The sequence below is a fragment of the Notamacropus eugenii genome, chromosome 4, assembly GCF_028372415.1.
Source record: "Notamacropus eugenii isolate mMacEug1 chromosome 4, mMacEug1.pri_v2, whole genome shotgun sequence".
In the NCBI taxonomy this organism is placed as follows: Eukaryota; Metazoa; Chordata; class Mammalia; order Diprotodontia; family Macropodidae; genus Notamacropus; species Notamacropus eugenii.
In genome coordinates, this window is record NC_092875.1 from 361,293,776 (window position 1) to 361,319,074 (window position 25,299).

The 25,299-nt window shown below is 34.2% G+C and overlaps 1 protein-coding gene across 4 annotated transcripts in view; it reads right to left on the reverse strand.

Annotated features, from left to right (window-relative positions):
* Positions 1-25,299, reverse strand: part of CTNND2 (catenin delta 2) — a 1,167,955-nt gene that overhangs the window by 916,280 nt on the left and 226,376 nt on the right. For all 4 annotated transcript variants that reach the window (XM_072605431.1, XM_072605432.1, XM_072605429.1 and 1 more), the window contains exon 3: positions 22,588-22,721. In XM_072605431.1, the coding sequence (XP_072461532.1) occupies positions 22,588-22,721 (134 nt within the window). The remainder of the gene's footprint in view (positions 1-22,587; positions 22,722-25,299) is intronic.

Genomic DNA, 25,299 nt, shown 5'->3' on the forward strand with positions numbered 1-25,299 from the left:
GTATGTCTTCTTCATCAGAGAAGGTGAAATGTAAGATGTGCACATTTAGAGAACAAACCCCAAATATTCACATGGAGTATTTATGCCCAACCTGTGGTAGAACATTCCAAGCTCATATTGGTGTCATCAGCCCCAGTCAGACACATTGTAACTTGACTTTAGCATAGTGGCGTCATTTTGGTCCTCTTCGAGAATAAAGGACCATTAACCAGTCCCAGAAGGTAGCTCCACTGCATAAATGGGTGAACGGCCCACAATAAAACTCCAGAAAAAAAAAAGGTTAATGTCAACTCATAACTATCTTACACAGAAAGTTACATAATTAAAACCTCAGCTTAAAGCAAAAAGTGTTTTAAATGGATTATGCTGCATTTATTCATGTGCAATCAACAGTTTAAACTTCAAAACACTGCCCAGAAGGAGACTTTACCAGGAAAGCAACATTTAATCCATAAGATCAAGAGTGAAAACCATAAAGGATGTGAGCCTCATTGTGACAAAGTTAACATACTAATGAGGCCTCTTAGAAACTTTCTATATATGCTAAGCAGAGTTGTTTTTCTCTTTACCAATTAAAAAAAAAAACCTCCTGTATAATAATTATTTTAAACTTGGAGCATCTATATAAATCCCAGATGTTAAGACAAAGTTAGCACATGAAATCATGTCAAGAAGCATTTATTAAACACATTTTATACACCAGGTACTGTGCTAACAAATAATTTAAGTACGCATTTTCCATCCTTAGCTATGATCCCACCCATGAACATTGCCAGTAACACTCTTGTCTGTTGTACACAACAATATCTTCAATAGAAAAAGAAAGTGAGGATGCAGTGGTTATGTTAGGACCAACTATTATTTCCCTTTTTTTTTTCCTAAAAGGTTTTCTATTTTTTGTTACTTTAAAAAAATCAGAGTATTGCTGCATTCACTACAGCATGAAGTTCTATAATGTAAAAGAAAATATAAGTAGAAAACATTTTAGCATGCAATATAAGATTCATGGGGAATCTATATCATATTCAGGGAATTCAGAGATTTCACCTTAATCCATTTTATTCACAGAGGAAGAGGCAGCTAAAAAGTTGACTTGTCTACAATCATCCAAAGCTGGAGACAGACGGATTTGGAATCCAGTTCTTTTTTTGTACCCTAGGATTTGCTTTCTATTTTCCTATACCATCTACCATTTTATACAATTATAATTAAAATATGTACTTTATTCTGACCACATTTACATTGCTTTTATAGATAGAGTCAATGGTTTATGTAAATCTTGGACTCCATTGCTTGCTGTAAAAATATACACATACTTCCATTAAAATAAAGTCTTTGAAATTTGAGCTGATTTATGATTTTATGACTCAGATATTTAAGCATTTTACGCATGCCAAAAATACATTTGAATTCTCACTGCATAGAAGATTCATTTTTAATTATGAACTTCATTACCAGTTGGCTGTCTATCTATAAAGCTCAGGGCTGAAATCTGGTTGCTAACTATGTGGCTGTTTAATATCTCCATGGAAAAAAGTGAATATCTAATTCCTCACTACACGTGAAGGATATAAATATAAAATTAAGGACTGTTCTAAACAATTATTTTTAGAATCTTTCTTTTAAGAATAATATAAACAATCTAATATTGAGAAGATTAAGGTTTCTACATTCTTTTCCAGGTAGAAAATATGTTCACCTTCTTCAAAATTATCACATGCATATATATCTCAAAAATACCATGAATATTCTTTCTAGGTTCATAAAGTATCTATCTACAGAGCTTCTTAAATTAGTATATTCTACCACCTTAAATTAAATATGCTTAAAATATAGTTATTTTTTCTGTTTCAAATTGTTTCTTCTGTTCTATTTTCTACATACTTGCAAGGTTTCTAAGATTAATCCAAAGACCAGGTGCAACCTATGTATACCGGAAGATTCCCTGAGATTCCCAAGGAGAATAATTCCATCTACTGGTAAAGATAAGTTCTATGAAAAGCTTGACTCACTGTTAGATGATGAATGTAACTTTGGGCATCTCTCAGATTAGGAGCAAGAAAGCATAAATTTGAGTGTACCCAGCTACTTTGACTTTATCAAGATTACTGGGAACTCTCCTTGCCTAACACTCATGCCCTATACATCTAAAGCAAGCAACTCTGTTTGAACCCATACCACAAAAAGCATTCTGTAGGTTTGGGTTGCTTCCAAAAGAAAAGGAATGATCTTCAACCCCATAATGTGGACTGGTGTCCATACGAGTTTTTAAAAATATATTGAATGCCATAGTACTTTTATTTACTTTGTCCTTGTAAGGTGGTGGTGATGGGGTAGTAGTAATAGTACTAGCAGTAGCAGTACCATTACTACTACTAATCATTTAACTTTAGTTTCTAGGCCTCTCACTCATCTAGCTGCCCTCCTCTAGATGTACTTTAACTTCTAAGTTCCTCTTAAAATATGGCACTCAGAATTGATGAGAGTATTTCAGATGGGGTCTGAACAGGGAAGAATAGTGAGATCAAGGACTTCTTACAGTCTATAGTCCTATTCATCTAGTTTCCCATTATGTCAATACATGTTAGCTATTATATCACACTTTTGGTTCATATTATACTTATGGTCAGATTAAATGCCCAAATATTTTTCAAGCCATTTCTCCCAATCCTGTACTTGCATAAAATCTGAAATTTAGGATTTATTTTACCCTCTGTTAAATTTTGCTTCAATTAAGATTAAAATCCCCTTTTGTAGAGCCTTAAAATATCATATAATTTCACTGTAGAAAAGGAGGAGAGAAGCGAAACCCAATAACATTATTATTTGTATGATAAACCTAATATTTAAAAAGCCCATGTAATCTAGAAAACTGGGAAATATGATTTAATAGCCAGCAGTCTCATTGATTTTCAAAAACCAACAAATTCATCAACCAGAATCAATTTATAGAATAATTGTTCTCAGACATCAATTTGGCTAGCTAAATCTATCCCTCATTAACCTTCATCAGCTCCCTGTTGTCCTTCTAGTAAAACAAAAACCTACTGCCAACTGACACTACCTTACTTTTCCAGCCTTATCTCACTTTATTCACCTTGTCTTACCCCTCCCGGGAGCATGGATTTATTTTATTTACTGCCCCTGTCAAGGTCATTCAGCATCTGTTTAAAGAAATAACTATATTTGAGACTGCCTATTCCATGAGTTGGCTGATCTGTTAGAAAGTTCTTCCTTGTCATCGAGCTAAAAACTGTCTACATATAGCTTCAAAGCCTTGTTCACAGTTCTATAATCTACATGATAGTTAAAGAAAAAAAACCCCAACACTTTTTTTTTCCTTTCTCGGGATTTTCCTTGGCTTGTATTGACTTTTTGAGATCATTCTCATTTTACCAAATGATTCATTTTCCTTCATTCTTAGTTGTACACTCCTGTTTCCTATGGCAGTAAGTTATTCTCTTTAGAAACACTCCACTTCTCTTTTCCTTCTCATTAAAAAAATTGGACAAAATTCAATGAAACCACCCCCCCTTAAGCTACCTTCTCTTTACATAATTTGGAATAAAGAATAACTTTTACTTGAACTTCTTAAAATCTGTTCTCTTGTTCTAACGTGTGCACTACGCTTAAAGTCCTGTAACCATCTTCCTTATCTGTCATTAATTCAGAGACAACATGTTCATAGATAGCAATGATTTCTACTCCACCAACTAATCCTTCTTTGTTGGTCAGAATAAAATCCCAACAAATAGCTTTTTTTGTCCCTTCCTCTACCTTTTTCTTTTTTTTAATTTTTTTTAATTTTTTTTATTTTTATTTTTTAATGTTTAACAATCACTGCCATACAATTGCGATTTTATCCCCCCCCACCTATCCCCCACTACCCCCCTCCCTCCCCACGACTGCATACAATTCTGTATAGATTCTACATATACTTTCCTATTGAGTATATTTTCACTATAGTCATGCTATGTAGTCAGACTAAGATAAATGAAAGAAATAGTATAACAAATCAGAACATGATACACAAACACATACACATACACAAACATGATCTGCTACATTATGTGAGTGACTTCCATATTTCTCTCTCTGAGTGTGGAAGGCATTTTGCCTTGAGATCCACCATTGGGATTTTTTTTTTTTTGTAAGAAATTCTTGTGTTATTACAAAAATCTAAGTCTACCAGAAAAAACTCTCACACACTGTGGTCGTTGCTGTGCATAAAGTTCTCCTGGTTCTGCTCCTTTCACTCAGCATCAGGTCATATAAGTCCTTCCAGGCCTCTCTGAAGTCTTCTTGTTCATCATTTCTTATGGCACAATAGTACTCCATTACATTCATATACCATAATTTATTCAGCCATTCCCCAATTGATGGACATCCCCTTGACTTCCAGTTTTTGGCAACTACATAGAGTGCTGCTATAAATATTTTTGTACATGTGGGACCCTTTCCCATTTTTATGATCTCTTGGGGATATAGTCCTAGTAGCGATATTGCTGGGTCAAAGGGTATGCACATTTTTGTAGCCCTTTGGGCATAGTTCCAAATTGCTCTCCAGAATGGTTGGATGCGCTCACAGCTCCACCAACAATGAATTAGTGTTCCAACTTTCCCACATCCTCTTCAGCATTTATCATTTTCTTGTTCTGTCATGTTTGCCAATCTTATAGGTGTGATGTGGTACCTCAGAGTTGTTTTGATTTGCATCTCTCTAACCAATAGTGATTTAGAGCATTTTTTCATATGATTATAGATAGCTTTAATTTCTTCCTCTGAAAATTGCCTGTTCATATCCTTTGACCATTTATCAATTGGGGAATGACTTGTATGATTATACATTTGGGTCAGTTCTCTATATATTCTAGAAATGAGGCCTTTATCCCTGAGCTTAGCTGTAAAAATTCTTTCCCAATTTACTACATCCCTCCGGATTTTGGTTGCATTGGGTTTGGTTGTGCAAAAACTTCTCAGTTTAATGTAATCAAAGTTATCCATTTTGCATTTCATAATGCTTTCTATCTCTCCTTTAGTAAAGAATTCTTCCCTTCTCCATAGATCTGATAAATACACTATTCCTTGCTTCTCCAGTTTATTCATGGTATCAATTTTTATACCTAAATCATGTACCCATTTGGACTTTATTCTTGTGTACGGTGTCAGGTATGGGTCTATGCCTAATTTCTGCCACACTGTTATCCAGTTTTCCCAGCAATTTTTGTCAAACAATGAGTTCTTATCCCAGAAGCTGGGGTCCTTGGGTTTATCAAACAGAAGGTTGCTATATTCCTTGCCTACTGCATCTTGAGTGCCAAGTCTATTCCACTTGTCTACCTCTCTGTTTCTTAGCCAATACCATCCTCTACCTTTTTCAACATGGAGTTATCAGAAAAGCAAATGAGAAATTTTTCATATGCTAAGCTTTTCGCAGAGGAAACTCTAATGCACATTCAAAGCCCCCATCATAATACCAGTTTGACAATCCATGTTTTAGTAGCTTAAAAGATAATAATAAAAACATTCACTCTGGAATTAATTATTTCCTTGGGACAAATTTTTGACATAGGTTTTGCCAGGATGTTCACATATTACGTATATGCTCTTTCCAAAAATAAGTATTTAGCTACCTTAGCACATTTTGTTTTACTACAGCCCAAAGTCAATAATTTATTTCTTGTTTTCATGCCAATCATGTCACTATATACAATTTTTTGGAAAGCTGTATGTGACTATCTTAAGCAAGGTACTATTTTCAAACTGGATAGCATATTTGTGTGTGTGTGTGTGTGTGTTTTGTATATGTCTGTGCATGTGTTATTCATTTCCATCAAAAGAAAACTACAAATTGGAGTCTAAAATTAACTGGGGATATGGCTCAAGGAAACTTGTGATTACTCAACAGGGATCCCTGGGGGAAAATGATTTAGGAGGGTACTTTTCCTCTAAACATGTTTACTTGGATCCTGTAGAGAAGGCTAAAATCATTCAAGTTACCAGCTGAGTGAGAGAAGTTAACCTTCTGTCCCTATACATAACTGTCCTGAAATCATGCTCAAGATAATATTCCTTGTGTTTTGAAAAGAATAAAAATCACATAGAACAATATGATGTAACCAGGGATTTTTTTTCATTTTTTGTAGAAATGATTAAATATTGAAAATAATGCATATAAAAAACTTTCAAGTTGAAAAAATCCAAAAGAAAAAAATTAAACGAGCAAAATTATTGTGCTTTTAAGCTTGAAAAAAAGAGATCTGATACAAAGAAACAGAATTTCCTTTGTTAGGATATGTTAAAAAAGTGATGTCTGGCAGGAGTTTATTATAAAATCATTTACACAGGCATAAGCAGTAGTGATCAGGACTTAGTAACTCTTCAAAGGTGAGGTATGAAGTTTCTGAGCCTGTTCTCCTGGTTCAGATTTAGGCACAGTATAAATCTTTTCCCCAAATACCTCCTGCTCTAGAATAATAAAAAGAAATCTTGAATCAGGAAAAAAAAAACCCAACAGGGTTCAAGTCTGACCTCAGGGAAATACAGGGTATGTGACCCTAAGCAAGGCACTTGGTCTCTCGATATCTCAGGCAACTCACTATGACCATAATTTGCAGAAAGAGTGCTCACCTATGTTGGTAACAGGACTTTCCTTTCATAGGAGTTCATTTAAATAAAGAGATCACAGATGCTATCCCTGTTCCTATCTTTATCCTATGTGAAAAACACTTGTAGTGAATGATACAAAAAAATTAAGATTCAGACCTTGCAATAACAAAACTTGCTGCATAGACATTTTTGCTTCCTTCTCTTATTATAATGCATGAAAGGAAATGCTGGTGTGTTGAGAAAGAACTATTTTTCTACTAATATTAATTTATTTGTATTCTTTGAACTCTATATCACATCATCATGTGTGAGAATGTGTGATAATGACATGATATGGTTTGAGAATGAGCTAACAACATAGAAATTCCACACAATACTATATTATTGTGTATATAAATAAGAAATGATGCAACTACAGCAGCCATTTTCACTTTTGTTCACTTGTTGCTTTCTCTAAGTATCTAAAGTTTCCCTCACATATCCTTTTATCTGATATGTAAATTACCTGAAGGAGCAATACTTTTGATATTGGTTGCATTTTTGGCAGTAACGTTTGCATGCATGAGTTTCAATTTATATTAGGTAAACTCAGAATGTTTTTCCTTGATAACATAAAACAGGATTGAGATACTTTTCCCAAATTTACTTAGTTCCGTTTCAATTGAGTGTTGAGTTTTGTGTGATACACATTCACTTGCTCTATTTTATTGTATTTTAATTCTGCAGTTTTAATATAATAGGCATTACCTTATGCTAAAGTTTAAAAATATAGCATTTATTTTTCAATTTAGTTTTATTATTAGTTCTAAATTCTCCTCCTCCCTATGGAGTAGGCAAGAAATATAAAACCCATTACATACATGAAGTCATGCAAAACAATTTCTACAATTATCTGGTTTTTTTTTTTGAAGGGGTGGGAGGTAAGAAAAAGAAAGAGACAAAATATGTTTTGATCTGCACTGAGCCCATCAGTTCTCTATCTGGAGGTGTTTTCATTCAACATTTTTCATTATGAGTTCTTTAGCAAAGTTATGAGTCATTGTGTTGATCAGAGATATTAAATCTTTCACAGTTGATAATTCTTACAATATTCCTGTTGCTATGTAAATTTTTCTCTTGGTTCTGATTATTTCACATTTCATCAATTCAGATATATCTTTGGGAGATTTATCTGAAACCGTTCCCTTCACCTTTTCATACAACACAATAGTATTTCATCACAGTCATATACTATAATTTGTTCAGCCATTCTCCAACTAATGGGCATCCCCTCAGTTTCCACTTCTTTGATACAACAAAAGTTACAGCTTTTAAAGATCACATTACACTGTATTTTAGAAATATTATAGAAGCTATCAGTGTAGGGGAATGCTACATTGAAATTGGATCAGTCATACTGAGGAACCAAGAAAATTGTGGTGGAAATGAAAAACAGTGTCAAAAACCTGACAACTCATTGCTGTGAAACTGCCTCATTAACTATCAGAAAGCAAGCAAAGACTTTCACATGAACCCAACAGCTTTAGACGTTATTGTTTCTTCTACAATGCCATGTGGTATTATTGAAGTTGGAAAAACAGCAAGAAGATCTTTAAAAGTAGTAGCTGTTAACTGTTGATATGAAGAAAAAATTACTTGTCATATTCAAAACAATAAACAAACTGGAATATTTGAATTAGAAAGAATATTTTTAAAAATAAAAATACTTTTTTCATTGAAGGCTATGCCAAAATCAGACTCACAAGAAGTCATGTTGAGCCTATAGCCAGAAATTTCAGGTAAGAAAATTCATCAGACTAAAAAATATTCATCCAATAATATTTCAGGTGCTTTAATTCCAGTTGGACATAAAGCCTCTTATTTCTATTTAGAGGATAATGAATAGTTCTGTGTATTTTGATATATTGAGAAGCATAATTGTTCTGGTATTATAGAATTTCCCAAATGGTGATGGAATATTATCGCAAAGTCTTGCACCATGCTTGCCACATCAAACAAAAAGTTAAGATTTTATTCCAGTGATGAAGATAAATGCACACCAATATCCTGAGAACTCAAATGTCTTGTTACACTGACAACCTGTGGGATGTAATCAAGGGTATATTTGGAAAAATGAACTGTTCATCAAAGGTACATTTAATACCCAGTGTGATAAAAGTGTGGTTTCATGGCAAAGAATTAAATAATGTGTCAAAATCTTGTAAATGCAATAACAAAACGTAAAAAGAAAGTTATTTCAGCAAAAGGAGGCCATTTTCCTTATTAAATGTTTTCATAGCTGTAAAAATATAAGTTTATTGTACAACTCAACAAATTTATTTATTTTACTCTGTCTCAGTTAATTTACACACCGCTCTCTCAAGAAAACAATAAATAATTGCCTTAGAGAACATTAAAGTGAATAAAACAGAATGTAACTAAATAATGGATGTCTAATTTTAGGAACTGAGTTTTTTACTATTTCAAGAAACAGAAGCAACATAAGGAATGTTGCTTTTATAGTACACTGAGGATGATTATTTCAATGGATTTGTGTTCTCACTGATGTGCATATTCCCTTTGATAAAGTATCCCACTCATACCTTCTTAATGTAGAGGACTCTTATGTGAGTGTATCAGCAAATCTCCCACAGGTGGTCCACTCAAGATAATGGGATCTACTCCTCTGGACCTCTTCATATTTCATATACACAATAGAACACACAAGCTGTCCATCAGTAAACCCTCTACTCTTACTCTGTTTTGTTCCATTTTTTTCCAGTATCACATTTCTCTAGTGAAATCTTTAAGAGCTTCTCACACAAAATTCTTTATTGCTAATATGTTCCAACCTTCCTACATCTGCTACATGCCACTCCATTTCCTTTGGTTTACCTGAAACTTAAACCTTTTGATGATATATTGGTTAGATCAGCTATGTCAAATTCAAATAGAAATGTGGGCCACTCAACCGTATACTAAGATCCCCATGGACTATATACTGACTTAAAAACATAGAGTAACATTATATTCCTTCGTATTTTTATTTATTTTGTTAAATATTTCTCAATTGCATTTTAATTTGGTTCAAGTCATTATGCAGAGTTTTGCTGGCTACAAGCTCAATACCTCTGATCTACAACAATAATCATGTTATATACATATCCATGTGTGTATACACACATATATACCTACATACATGCATGTACATACTCGTAAATACATATACATACATGCATTTATAACATATGTACATACATAGGCATGCGTGAAAGTGCACACACATGTATTTTGAAAAGATGCCATAACTGGACAATGGCTCAAAGAAACAGAATATTAGAGCAGCTGAATTGCCTTTGGGAAAATGTTTGGTACTTTTAAAAACCTGGAATTTCTCTCTAAAATAAAGGAACATTATTTTCACAGTGATAGTTTTCTGATAGTGCTAATATAACTACAAATTAAGACTACCACAAGACCTTGTGTCCGTCTTTAGTATCTGTCCAAGAAATCTAGATGTAATTCTAGATCTAGATAGAATGATAGACCAGTGCTATGGGAAGTCCATCTAATTACATACCATATTCTAGATAATAAGTATTCTTTTCCCTCTCCCCTTTATTTTCTATGTGGATAGTTGGGCTGAACTCTTTTGAGTGATACAGATATTATTTATTCAGTTTTGTAATATTCTGAGACTTGAGCACCTAGTATAATGTCATCAACAAATAAAAACACACAGAGGATCTCTCCCATTTGGGCCATTTATTGACTATCCTCTGTGATAATACAAACAGCTGTGATAAACACATGATATCTTTTATGTCACACTTCAGGTTAATAAAAGTGCTTTAAATGTTACAAAAAAGTATACTTTACCAATTGATAGTCATAAAAACAATAATGGCAGAATTAATACACCACTTTAAGGTGAACAAAACTGTATATGTTAACACATGAGAAAGGAGAAAAGAATTTGAGAAGGAAAATGGTATATGTTGGTTAAAACATTCACAGGTTCATTGTTTTTGAGTTGAGGTTTGAAAGATAATTAGTACAACACCTTTATTTTGCAGAAGAGGAAACTGAGGCCCAGAATAGTTAATTAACTTGTTTAAGTTTACATAGCCAGTAAGTAGCAGGAAAACTAGGTCCTCTGACCCTGAATTTAGTGATTTTCTCTGCACCAAAGAGAAAGACATTTCTTTGTGAAATTCACACACATAACATTTTATTTCTATGAAATAAGAGAGAAATAAATAATTATGAATGCAAAACATGATTAGAGTTTTTTGCATTGGCATATATCATGAGAATAGTTAAACAGGTGAAGATTCATTTGTGTATCTACTAGGGAAAGAGAGTTCAATCAGTCTGTTCAAGATTATAGAATGGAAAAGGGAAAGTAACAAGAAAGAGGAAGGGAAAATCCCAAAGAAGGTCTTGAGTGTGGCTGTACAGACATCTGGAAATCAGGACCAGTGAGATCATGCCTTTAGGAAGAGAGGTAGGGATATATATACATATATATATATATCATATATATATATATATATATACATATATATATATATATATGATATATATATAGTTTGACTGCCTAAGAAAAGTGGTGAATCAAAGGAGGGAAATTCCAAAGAGGGGTACATTTATTGTCTTATCAATTGTTTGATAATATGTGATAGAGCATGATACATCCTCTTCTGTATCCAATTCAGAGGAAGCAAGCATTAATTCTGCTTTTTATTTTATTATCAGATCATAAGTTGCATAAGAGTTTATGTCAATGTTCTTGTTTTAGGGTTTCTGAGGGATGAAACTGGCTTAAGAAATTATATTTAGGACTTTACGTTGCTCTATGGAAGACTAAAGAAAAAAAGACAATATGACATCATCAGTAGGTGTGGCAGTACCAAATATTAAGAGCTAAGTAGGTCATGGGTTTATAATTGGAAGGCACTTAGAGGCTGCCTAGTCCAATAACTTCATTTTAGATGTGAAGAAATTGAAGTTGTGTCCAATTTAAGGCCACAGAGGTAGGAATCAACAGAGAGATGTGAAGAACCTCAACAGAAATCATGTGTTTGTATGTATGTATGTGGAAGTGAAGAGTGATGGAAGTACGGCCATTATCAGGACTGTCAAATGAATGGGTTAGTCCTCCTTGGTCTATATATGGATTGTTTTCCTTCTAGAAAGGGAAGCATTGTTTCTATGTGTTATGACTGATGAAAGAGGGCAAATGGTTCCCCTTGATCAGAGGTTTTGAATCACTTTTATGTGCCCTTTGGCAGTCTGGTGACACCAAATGCACTACCTTTCAGAATAATGATTTTTAAAAACATAGAATAAAATACCTATAATTATAAAGAATGTCAATATCATTGAAATATATTCATAGAAACAAAAGTAAGTTCAGACTCTACTTTAAGAACCGTTGCTGTTCCAGATGAGTGAATGAATTAGATTCTTTAAGAGTACAGTGCGCCTGATTTACTATCCTTAATTAGAATACACGCTTCTCTTCTACTTCTCTGTTAAATTTCTTTTTATGTCCAGACATTTCCTCAAACCTTTCTGTTCCTCTCATATTTGTCTCTCCTCCTGACACACTTATTCAGAATGTCTCAAAGGGACTGCCCTGTAGAGTTACAGCCAGATTCCAGGTTCCCCATGGAGAGACCAAAATATGACATTCAAGTACATTTAGTTCCAAGTGGGCAGATTTTATGATAAATTTCTACTTTTCACTTAGGATTAGAATATAAAAAGAAAGAAGTCAATCTAACTGTGGCTTTTTCTTACATTCCTGAAGATACTTTAACCAACTAGAGATTTTGGTTCTGAAACCATGCTACGCCAGCTGTTTGCACTATTATTCAGTAAACAAGTCAAAATAGCATTTATTGAATGCTTATATGTTTCAGGCACTGAGTTAAATAAAAGCAAAACCAGTCCCTCTTATTCGTTGTCTGGGCTCTGATGCTTGCTTCTCTGTCTTTTGTACCTCCTGCCCAGGCTTTTAGGATTTGGGTTCTGTTCCTGGCAGCCTTTTGGGTTTTAGTTCCTTCAGCTCTGGCAAACAACTGCTTACTCTAGAAGTTTATCCCTTTAGAATACAATCTCTACTATTTATTATGATATGTTCTGTATTTTGTAACTAGGTCTCACCTCCTGTGTCTCTACCTCTGATTCGGGTTCCTGGTCTCTCCTATATAATCTTTTGAGTATTTCTGTATCTCCAATACTCAGTCTGCCTGATCTTTTTTTTTTTTTTTTTTTTTTTTTTTACCAATATTGATCATCCCTCAGATCTGTTCCCCATTTCTAACCTTTACTTTCTGGTCCACTCTTTTGGAAAGAGGTTCAATGATTGCATACCTCATAAAAGAAGCTGCTTCTTAGAAGTGTTAATTACCATAGGGGCTCTTAACCTAGTTTCATGGATACAGTGTATGACCTTGGTTGGGAAAATAATTACATTTATTTCAGGAATTCTTTGGAATTTCTTTTTGAATCCCCTGGATTACATGTCATGCATTTAAAACCATGATTTTGAGAAAGAATTTCATTAGACTTCTCTTCCAAATAGTTCTACAACACAAAATCAGCTAAGAACCCATGCTCAAGAAACAATGAGGTATAGTGAAAAGAGTACTGAAATTGTATTCTGGAAAATGATAAGTTCAAATCCAGCTCTGTTAGCTCTATTGTTTCCTCTTTATGTCATTTTAGGGAAGGTTGTCTGTTATTCTCACGAGAAAGAGGATGGTAATAGTGTATGTGGTGCTAAGATCAAAGGCTTATTGACAGGAAAGCCTTTTATATAGATGATGACATTATATTAATGTGAATCATTGTGCTGAATGCCACAAGCATGGGTAGAGGGAGGAACATCCATAACTCTGCATGAACTAAACTAAAGCTATATCCAGCAATCACAACTCTCAATAATTTTTTTTATTCCAGATGAGAAACCTCAAGGAAGTCAAGGCATAGGTGTCTGAAAGTCATGAAGCAGATTCACTAAGTGGAACCAAGGCTGTTCATTAAATATCTCCTCTTTCTGAAAAATGATGATTCTATATCAATTAGTGGAAGGGAAGGGCCTAATGATAGTTAAATGATTTTTACTGCATTTAGTGGAGGAAGTTTCTTTTTTCTCTTTGTTGTTTTATTTGGGGAAGGGCCAAGGAGGTGCCCTAAAATTCCATATCTAGGATGATCAGTAGGAAGATACTGTGAAAAGTTCCACTTATTTTCCTCAGCAACCTGTTTATAATATAATAGTATTAATATGTAATATAATGTGATAAATCACTATCAATAAAATTTCATTAAATGCTTATTGTAGGGAAATACAAAAGTGAGATAGTGCCTGACTTCAACAAATTTTAATTCTGGAGCATGACTTTTTTTGTGTGTCTGGAAAGAATATGGCCCTAGGGCATAGGAGACTATCCCTGTCTTACCTGTTACTAGTCTATGGTGGTCAAATCCTTAAGGAGCAGTAGTTGCTAACAAAAATTGATAATAAACATGATGATTAGATATTTGTCTGAGAATATGGCTCCAATTCTCTATTATAAAGGAAGAAAGCACTCTTCTGCTGACTCCAAGGTTGTGACTTTTCCTAGTCTAGGACCCCACAGAATTGATCAACCCTGAAAGAATGCATGAATTCAAGAAATCTCTCTCAAGTCACATTTCAGTTATTGGAATGAACAGTAATCAACTTTTACTAGTCCAAACAATAGTATGTTCAACTGAAGGAAAACCATGTAAATTCTGTAAATCAGAAAGAAAATCTACTAGTTTGAAACAAAGAACATATTTCAAAATTAGCAATCAAATGGTTTATCAAGTGTTCTGTAATATGAATCCTGGTTTCAGAAATATAAAGACAATCTAGACTGCACACTATGATTTCTATAATTTATTTTGTTCAAATACATACGTACAGATAGATAGACAGATAGATAGAAAGATAGATAGATAGATAGAAAGATAGATTAGATATATAGAAAGATAGATTAGATAGATAGATAGATAGATAGATAGATAGATAGATAGATAGATAGATAGATAGAAAGACAGACAGATAAAGTTCACTGGTCTAGCCAGGTAATGTGCCTGTACCTTTTGGATCTTTTCCTGAAGGTTTTTAGTCTCCATGATTTCTCCTCATTTTTGTAACACAAATTTGCCAAAGAGTCTAAAATGATCAATAGTTTTATGGAATTATGTCAGGTCACCAGAAAAATTATTTTTGTGAATTCTAATGACATTTAATATGCTAAATATATTGATATATCAATTGGAAAAATAGTTTATGAAAGAATATACTATTTTATGATACGCTTATACATGAGCATAAATGCTCCTTTTACATACTTTATTTTTAGGAATTTAAAATTTAAATAATAAAATAATTATTTCAGAATTTATAATTCATAGTTCAGTGAACAAGAAGTCACTATTAAATAGCTACTTTTAAAAACAAATATTTCTAGAATAACTTAGTACTATCCTCATTGCTAACAAACATTATGAATAATGACAAAATTCCTGTTCACTGAATGGAATTATGCTCATAGATGGAAGTAATAAGGAAACCTGACGAAGTGAAATAACACTAGTGATGATGATGGTAGTGGTGGTGGTAACTAATAAGATCATTTCTCTATCTCTTAGAAATTTGAAAAAAACTTCACCCAAATGCTGTTATGAGCATCAAATCTGATAACGAATACTAAGGATAATCAATTGGACTTTTTATACAATGTTAAGGGAAAGAAGGTCAAAAGATTGATCTTCATTGATTGAAGTATATGGGACAACAATAGATGGTAAGGAAAATATTTAGTCATTCAACTCTTATTTGCTTCTTTCTTCTTGCTTCCGAGAATGATCTTTGGATTCAGGTAGAGCATGGGAGATTGGGTAAAGAACAAAAATCTTTCAGTAGAGAATAGAAACCCAGGACCTAAACCTAAAAGAGATAATAAAAGAATGCTCACAATGAGTTCAGTCCACCAGATCTGTACAAATCTAATATAAGTACACTAAAAGAACTGGCAGGTGTAATTGCTGATCTGTTTATATGCAAACTCCAAAAATCATAGAGAATGGAAGATATTCCTGTAGAAGATCAGATAAGGAAGAAAAATACTAATTTCCAAAAGGAAGAAGAAGGAGTCTATGAGATTTAGGCTGGTAAGTTTGATTTCAATTCCTGGAGGAATTATAGAAAGTGTTATTATAATAATATTTTGTAAACATTTAGAAAGGCAAGCAATTATTTTTAAGATCTAGAATGATTTCGTTATGAAAAAGTCACTTCATAGTGATCATATTTCCTTTGTCCTCAGGGTTATCGCATAAACAGTTAAGGGAAGGGATAAGAAACTGGCAGACTGGAGACCAGATGTGACTCTCTAGGTCCTTGGGTGCAGGCTTTTGACCAAATCCAAGTTTCATAGAACAAACACTTTTATTAAGGGAATTTGTTCTATGAAGAACAAATTGGATTGGATTCAGTCCAAGTGACACACTTGAGGACCTGGAGGGTCACATGTGGCCTAGAGGTTGCAGGTTCCAGGCCCCTGGCTTAGGGATGTTATGTGTATGTTTGTATGTATATGTATGCATGTATATGTATATGCATACTTGTATGCATGTATATGTATATGCATACTTATATGCATATATATTTCAACTAAAATTTAAAAAAATTTCTGTGAAATCTTGTGGAAAAAGATTGAGTAAGCTGGAATATGACATTTGGATTCAGAGCCAATTGAATGACTGGACACACAAAAACAAAACTGCCATAAGACCATTGTGAACCAGGAAGATAATCATTCATGGGGTGTTTGCCAGAAATTTATTCTTGATCCTATGCATTTTTTGTTAACTCTGTATGTCCTGGATAATCTGTTTAATAAATCTGAAGTAAATGCAATGATAAACATTGCATGTTTAAAAAGTGAACTGAGATTGAAAAAAAAAGTTTTGACAAACTAAAAGAGATAGGGGGATTTTTAGATTAATGTGAACAAGGACAAAATTAAGTTCTAATCAGAACTTCAGGTCTTAGTGTGGAGAATGTTGAGAACCTCAAACCAAACTGCCATGCAATCAAACTCTAGTGCAGAGAGTACAACTAAGATGGGGTGGCCATGTTGTTCAAATGCCAATATATGCTTGCCTAAAAGACTATTTTATGCAGAATTCACACAGGGCAAGCACTCACATGATGGTTACAAGAAGAGATTCAAGAGCACTCTCAAGGTCTCTCTTAAAATGTTTTTAACCTTTTGGTTGAGATAGGAGACACTGGCACAGGATCACCCAGCATGGCATGCTCTCATCAGCGAAGGTGCTGTGCTTGATAAGTAAAGCAGAATTGAAGTAGCTTAAAAGAAATGCAAGATGTACAAATTTAGAGAACGCATCCCAAATGTTCACGTGGACTATTTGTGCCCAACCTGTGGCAGAATATTCTGAGGTAATACTGGTCTGATCAGTCACAGTCAGACATAATGTAACTTGACACTAGTATAGTACTGTCATTTTGGTCCTCTTGGAAAATAAAGGACAACAACCACTAACCACTCCCAGAAGGTAGCTCCACTGCATAAATCGGTGAGAAATGGATGAACTATAAAACTTCAGAAAAAAAGGTTAAAGTTAACTCAATAGATATCTTATTCAGAAAGTAATATCATTAAAACAGCCATGAGAATGAAGAACAAAAACCAGAATAGATCCTTCTTCAAGTATGGTCTGAAATCCATTTGTCAACATATATTTACTAAGTATCGATTATGTTCTGGGTACTGTGATATGTGCAAAACGTCGTGCTCTGATTTGAGGAAATAAAGATTAAATCGTCAAGCAAATGCATGACTTGGTAAAAAAAATGGTGTAAGTAGATGTGTTGTGAATGTAAGAGAACAGATGACCTTCATTGCTCCTGCAGGTGAAACTTTCATTTCCTTGTCCTTCTTGGTATCGTAGAGATGGCTGAGTGGTATACTGGTTACAGCACTAGACTTACATTCATGAAGACCTAAGTTGGAATCCTACTTTAGTCTCCTACTAGCTATGTGACTCTGGATATGACATCTAACCTCTCTAATTCTGGTCCCTCGTTTGTAAAATTACAATATTAATAATACAAGCACAAGTAGTAGCAGTAGTAGTAGTAGTGATAGTAGTAGTAGCAGTTGCTGTTGTTGTCATCATGGTAGTACTTAACTTTCTAAGGGAAACATAGCCAATTTGTGTCTGAGGCCAGATTTGAACTCAGGCAGATAAGTCTTCCTGACTCTGGGCCTACCACTCTCTCCACCCTGCTACCCAGCAGTCGCACTACTCTTTGCTTCTTCCGTGTCTTTTCTTTACACTCCCTGCAGATCAGCTTCTAGGTACCCACTGACATTTTGTCTCTTTGATATCTCTTAGGCTTCTCACTATGCATCTTTTTTAACTGATTTGCCATCAATAGTAATGAATCTATTAATATCCAGCCAGCCTGGTTTTGAGATTCACCACACAAAAATTTAAGAAATATTAGAGAAAACTTTCAATTCACATGTCAATTAAAAAAAATTCCAAGCTAGCAATGAAGTTCAAGAAATGTATATTCTGTCTACTCTAGCATTCAAAGAATCATAGTTCTTAAAACTGCAAGGGACCTTAGACATCTTCCAATCTAATGCACTCATCTTACAGATAAAGAAACTAAGACGCAGAAATGTTGTTTATTATTGCATAAATATTTCCATTAAGATCACACAGATCTGTGATTAAAGTTGGGTCCTCAGACTTCAGAGGGCTTTCTACAATAATTTTCCTCTTTAAAAATGGGTCCATATGTAGACACAATGTGGTCATACTTTAGAGTCATTTTCCAAAGTTCTATAGCAGAGTGAAAGACTCAGTATCATACTAAGAAGGTGGAAGATAAATACTGAGCAATTTACCATAATATCTGGGAAATATTCACAAAAGTAACAATGGCTTGTGGACTAAGACTATTGGTTCAAACTGCAGAAAGAATAAATGGTCAATGGGTAGAGTAAGGATTGATCAGATTCAATTCATTTTATTACAATTCAATGCACTCCAGTCAAAAATAATCCAATAAAAAGCATTTCATTCTTTGTCTGCATAAAGTAGACTGGGCCAGCCAGGTGGCACAGTACAAGTCAAAAAGTTAGAAAGTCTCATCTTCATCAGTTCAAATCTGACACTTATCAGTCTGTGACCCTAAGCAAGTCACTCCATCCTGTTTGTCCCAGTTCTTCATCTATAAAATGAGCTGGTAAAGGAAATGACAAACCATCCCAATGTTCTTTGTCAAGAAAACCCCAAGTTGGGTCATGAAGAGTTGAACACAACTGAAACAACTAACAACTACAACAACTGTATAAAGCATTGTGCTAGCTAAGTACTAGAAATACAAAAATGAAAGAAAAAAAATAGTCCATACTCAAGAAGCATGCATTGTAACTATGGAGACATCAAAGAGTAAAATGATGGAAAGAAACATGTGCTTAAAGTCAGGAAGACCTGGGTTTCTAATTCACCTCTGACACATACTGTGTGAGCCAAGGCAAATCACTTAACCACTGTTCACCTCAGTTTCCTGAACTGTAAAATGATAATAAAAACATCTACCATTCAAGGTTGTTGTGAGGATAAAATAAAATATTTGTAAATCACTTAGCACAGTGTACGAGATGTAGGGATTATATAAATTGAGTTATTCTTATTGTTTTTGTTGCTACCTAACCACTGAGTTCTGTAGGTAATTCTTTATATTTAGAAATTGTGTAATTCTTTCCAATATGCATTGTTAGAGGGAGCTTCCTTACCAGAAGTTCCCTTCACCATTGAAATGACAGTCTCAGGGGGAAAAAACAGATATTCTCATTGAATGATGAGAGTCTTTGACAAAGAGATAATCGGGTACAGAACAAAAAGGACAAACTAGTATAAAGTCAATGTATATTCCCCAGAGAAATAAATTATAAACTCCTTAATGATAGTGATTGAATCATATTTATATTAGTGTTATCCTGAATTTCTAGCACCGTATTTTCTACAGACTAGGAGCTGTATAAATATTTGCAGGAAAAATAAATGGATATTTATTCTTCCCAAATTACAAAGCTGGTAAATAGCTAGAATTTAACAGCAAGATAATATGAAGCATGTAATGACACAGTGCCCTTATTTAGTGGCCACACTTCTAATAACCTGAATCATTTGGGAATAAAGTCATAAAACTGAAGCTATGTAAAAATGATTTCTAAATGCCACAGAAACTTGCTCTCCAAAAGTTGAAATACTTTAATCCCAGGAGAAAAATCATCTCCTTACCTCCAGAAGCATTGAGTAGGTATTATATATGAAATTAAGCCTTCTGAAACTTGGACCTCAGGTTCCCTCTGAAAGTTTCTACCTAAGGGGTAAGTGAAGGCTAGAAGTGGACACACTGAAAAGTGACATCTGAGAAGGGAGAGGGAAGAAGTATAATGAATTAGACAAAGTAGTCTCCATTCACTTGGATAGTTCCTAAACAAGGGGTTCTTAATTGGTGAGTTTTGGATAACAGCAGGTCCATGAGCTTGAAGGGAAAAAATGCCTCTTTATTTTCAATCTTCTATAATTGAAATTTAGCATTTCTTTTAATTACTTAAAAAATATAATTTCTAGAATGGGTCTACAGCCATCATAGAACTGTCACTGGGTTCTGAGACACAAAGAAACATTTGAAAGACATGTCCTAAGCCTTTTGTGTGTGTGTGTTCCTCCTTCGTTGCCAAAGAAGACCATGCCATCAAAGAAATAATGACATGACTTGCACTTGACTTTGTTCTGAGTGTGCAGGTCACCAGCCTCACTTCTCCTCCACAGCCATCTGATTCCAGTGACCAGACATTCATCAGAAAGACTGGAGATGACTCAAGATGAGGCAATTGGGGTTGAGTGACTTGCCCAAGGTCACACAGCTAGTGAATGTTAAGTGTCTGAGGTGAGATTTGAACTCAGGTCCTCCTGACTCCTGCACTGGTGCTCTATCCACTGCACCACCTAGCTGCCCCTCTAAGCCTTTTATTATCTTCCTGATTCTTAGTGTTTACTCCACTTAAAAATTATCTTGCATTTATTTATGGGCAGACATGGCGCATACCCTAGAAAATTTTTGGAAGGCAGGTTTATTACTATATATAGGGCAGAGTCATGGAAAGTGGGAGCTACATAAATACTTCTTCAATCAAATTGAGTAGAATAAATGAGGACTAAATCATCAACAAAAGATTATGTCAATGACAACTAGCATTTATTAAACTCCTATATGTCATGTATTGTGCTAAGTACTGGATATACAAAGAAATTAAAAAAAAAAAAACAAATGGTCTTAGATCTCAAGGAGCTCATAGTTTAATGATGCAGATAATATGCAAACAACTATGTACAAACAGGATATAGAATGATACATGGATGATAGATATGCTAAAAATATAGATGATATAGATGTAGGGATAGGTATAGATACAGGAAGAATTAAAAGTACAATTGGAAGTGCAGAGGGAAGGTACTAAGATTAAGGACTGGAAAAAGCTTCTTAGAGGTTATAATTAGCTAAGATTTGAAGGAAGCCAGGAGTAAAGTCAAAGGGTAGAAATGAGGAGTGAGACTATTTCACATATGGGTGATAGCTAGTGAAAGTAAGTGCACTTTGCTTAATAAAGAAGGGTAATATATAACATATTGCAGAAATATTCTCATTAACAAACTGGAAAATGCATAACAATGCTTAAAGGTTTTAAATTTAAGTCATCCAGAAATTTCACAAATCTAGGAGGATATGTCAGTTCTCAATAATGTTAAACAGATATGTTTAAGTTCCCAAGAAGTTGTATACCACAATAATAGCTCTGATGCACCATTAGAAGGGTATATGTGCTTGGCTAAGGTGATATTATATACATATATTGTCACCAAAAATAATTTCTATCTAGGTAAAGCTACTCTTTTTCTTTCTAGAAAACTTATTGCATTAGCCTCCAGAGCTCTGACTAAATGAGCAAACTAGTCCTGTTTCCAATCTGAATAATGGACAGCCACCTGAAATTTACCCATTGGATAAGTGAGAACTATGAGAAAATACCTAGTCACCACTAGTCGGCTTGTAATTAGAGAAATGGAGAGGAGACTAGAACAACAAGCCATTGCTCTCCACTTCTTATAAGTAAAGTATATAAGTAAGTGATAAGTGAAAGTGAAATGGTAGGTCTGTCTATTAGGAGTTCATACAGTTATTCTCTCAATTGTGTGAGAACTCTCTTAGATATGCAAAGATTATCTTTATTGAAATTGTATAATCCATTAGAATTATGAACAAGTTACTTGAAAAAAACACAGTAGAAATCTATTTGCAACAACTGCATACAGATTCCTAACAAGACCATCTGTGTAATAATTAAGAAGCACAGAATTATACTGAAAAAAATTCAAGCCGTTCACTTCACCTTATTTATCTTTGTCTCTCAGTCTCCAGTAGGTACTCACACTTAGGTCTCATATAATCATACAACATGACCTACCTCTAGCTGGTATATACTAATAATCACAAAAATCTACCTAGATAATTTATACAAAAGAGATCAGCCAGTTCAAACATCTCATTGAACAGCTGAGGAATTAAAGCCTGAAAGTGATGTATTCTAGGTCACACAGATAAAGCAGTGAGAGCTAGAACCATTTTTCCTGAACTAAACCTTTTACTATAATAGATCACTCTCTTCCTATCACAGTGCTATAATTATACAACATGGACAACCAATGCAATGGAGAGAAGTAAGTAAAACAAAGAAATATTAAACAATAATTTTGATATTATGCATCATTATTTAATCACTATTTTTCACCTAGGGTAATACAACTCGATTCATATAAACAATATAAATAAAATTACTTTACCTGTTCTTTGACTGATGCAAGAATGGCAGAGGTTGTCTCAGTTTCAGATCCATCCCCATTGGATGTATTCAACACAGGGCTCAGGGAACTAGTCTTTTCTGAAGATGAAGGCTGATCTGGAACAGGCATAGCTCCTACAACAAAAAATTAAAATTTCATTAGTGATTATTATCTATAGAAAAAGGGAAATTAATTTTAGAAAAGCATCTTTTTACCAGAAAGTTTTAATTGTTGTCCTATGAATGAAAGCTGTAAGAAATAGAATGGATTCTCTTTCATCAAACCTATCCACAAATTTCATCTCAGACTTTCACCGTTTATTTATTTTTCAAGGTTAGAATGTATTTGTGACAGGAGAAGGGGAGTAAAGGGAGGACAAAATGAATGATAAAGGAAAAGATGGAGCAAAAATGCTGAAAAAAGAAAAAGTAAAAAAGGAGAAAAGTGAGTAGAAATGATAAGTAAAAAAGAGATGTGCATATACTTAAAAAATTAAAAGTGCAAGGGGAAAAAGAACTAGAGTATAACCATACCCATTCAATCTCAAGCCCTAACTAGAGTTGTTAGTTGGTCTTTAACTGGAACAGTTATATGTAATATATATTTGCATCGACTAAACTCAGATGATCCAAGAATGATCACTACATCAGTAACTACTCTTTTGCTATCTGTTAAAACATGATCAATTTCATTCTGTGATGTTATTCAGAATGTGCCATGTATATGGCATTCTGATTCTTTTCTTCAATAAAATATTCATGAGATATAGTCATGAGGCTTCTCTGAAATCTAAAGGTTGTTAACCTCTTACTCCTTATACCTGTTCCATATTTTCAATGTATTTCTTAACATCATAACCTATTTTCCCCTTTGCATAGAAGTCACTGAGTAGCAAAGTATATGATGATTTAATTTGGAAAGTTGTATCTGCTGAGATATCCTTCTATAAAGTGTAGAGGCATTCAAACTGACATCCCTCCAGATGTGTCCTCCACTTGAGTTTCCACCAGTGATGACTAAGTGTGTAGTCTATAAGAGACATGGAATCTTTATATCAGTCATGTAGGCATTGTGTCATGCTAACAAATTTGGATTTTATCTTAGAGACAAAAAGAAAATGATCAAAGATTGTTTAACAGAAGTGATTTTGTTAGATGCAATAATCAAATACAATGATCAAAAACTATTCCAGATGATCATAATGAAAGATGCCACCCACTTTCTGTCAGAGATGAACTCAGGGTGCAGACTGAGACATACGGATTTTTTGGACATGATCAATGAAGAAATTTGTTTTGTAATATTTGTTATAAGGGTTTTCTTTTTTTCTTTTCAGTGAAGGAGAGGGGTGAACAGGAGACAAAACAGATTTTTGCTAATTGAAAAAAATAAATTTGAAAGCAAGAGAAAAAAATAGACATTGTAAAAAGAACAGAAGTTAATAACTAGGAAGTTAGCCAAGAACACCAAAGACTAAGGAGCAGGCAGGAACAAAAACCAAAACACAGGCTGAGTCAAAAATAGGACAAGACATGAGAAACTACCCCAAAATAGAAAAGGTAATGGAAATGCCAGTTACTGATATTTCCAAGTGATAGCACGATGTAGTAAAACTCCACTGGATTTGACATAAGATAAGATGGATTCAAATCTCAACTTTCCTACTTAATAATTGTATAACTATGAGCAAGGCAATGAATTAAGCTTTCTGTGCTTCAATTGGCAAACTCATGAAATAAAAACCTTGAACTAAGTGATCTTGAAGACTGCTGCCTATTCTAAATCCTATTATCTTAAATAAAAATACTCAGTAATTCATAGCAAAGATGGTTATAGGACTGAGAGCTAGCCACTTTTTCTTTCTGAAAGACCTCAATCATGAGTCCACATTTACACTGGCATTTTACTCAAGCGATCAATGAAAAAATATTTCTTCAATTCCTCCTTTGTGTCAAGCATTGGGGATAATACAAAACTAAAATTGAAGCATGTCTATCCTCAAGGAGATTACATTCTACTATAGAAAACAAATAGAAACAAGTTTATATAAAATAAATAGTAGATTTATGGGAAAAAGAATATTAAAAGTTGAGATGATCAGAACTTCATTTAGATATAGAGGTGGGGAACCTGCAGTTTCGAAGCCACATGTCCAGTATGTCCTCAAGTGTGGCCATTTGACTGAACACTTGAGGACCTAAAGGACCACATATGGCCTTGAGGCCACAGGTTCCTCACTCCTGATTTAGAAGATGGTGTTTTAAAATAGGTTTGAAGGAAACAAGGGTTTCAACAAGGTTACAGGCAACATAGAAGTGTATGCTAAGAAAGGAGGAGAGTCAGTACAATGCATTGGAAATGGAATTCCGCGTGTTAGGAAGCAAGAAGGTCATTCTGATTGAACTGTAGCATATAGAAAGGGGAGTACCATATGACAAGATTGCAAAGGTAGGCTGGCGTCAAGTTGAGGAATTCAAAAGCCAAATAATGGGCCTCTATTTTTACCTTCGAGGGAAAAAGGAGTTTATTGAGTAGGGGAGTAACATGGTTAGACCCTGAAGATCTCTTTGAAAATACTGCACACACACATACACACACACACACACACACACACACACACACACACAAATCAAGAATGAAGGGACCTGAGGCATAGAGATAAACTATCAAGCTATTGCAGTAGTTCAGGTGGGACTGAAGGAGAACACCTAA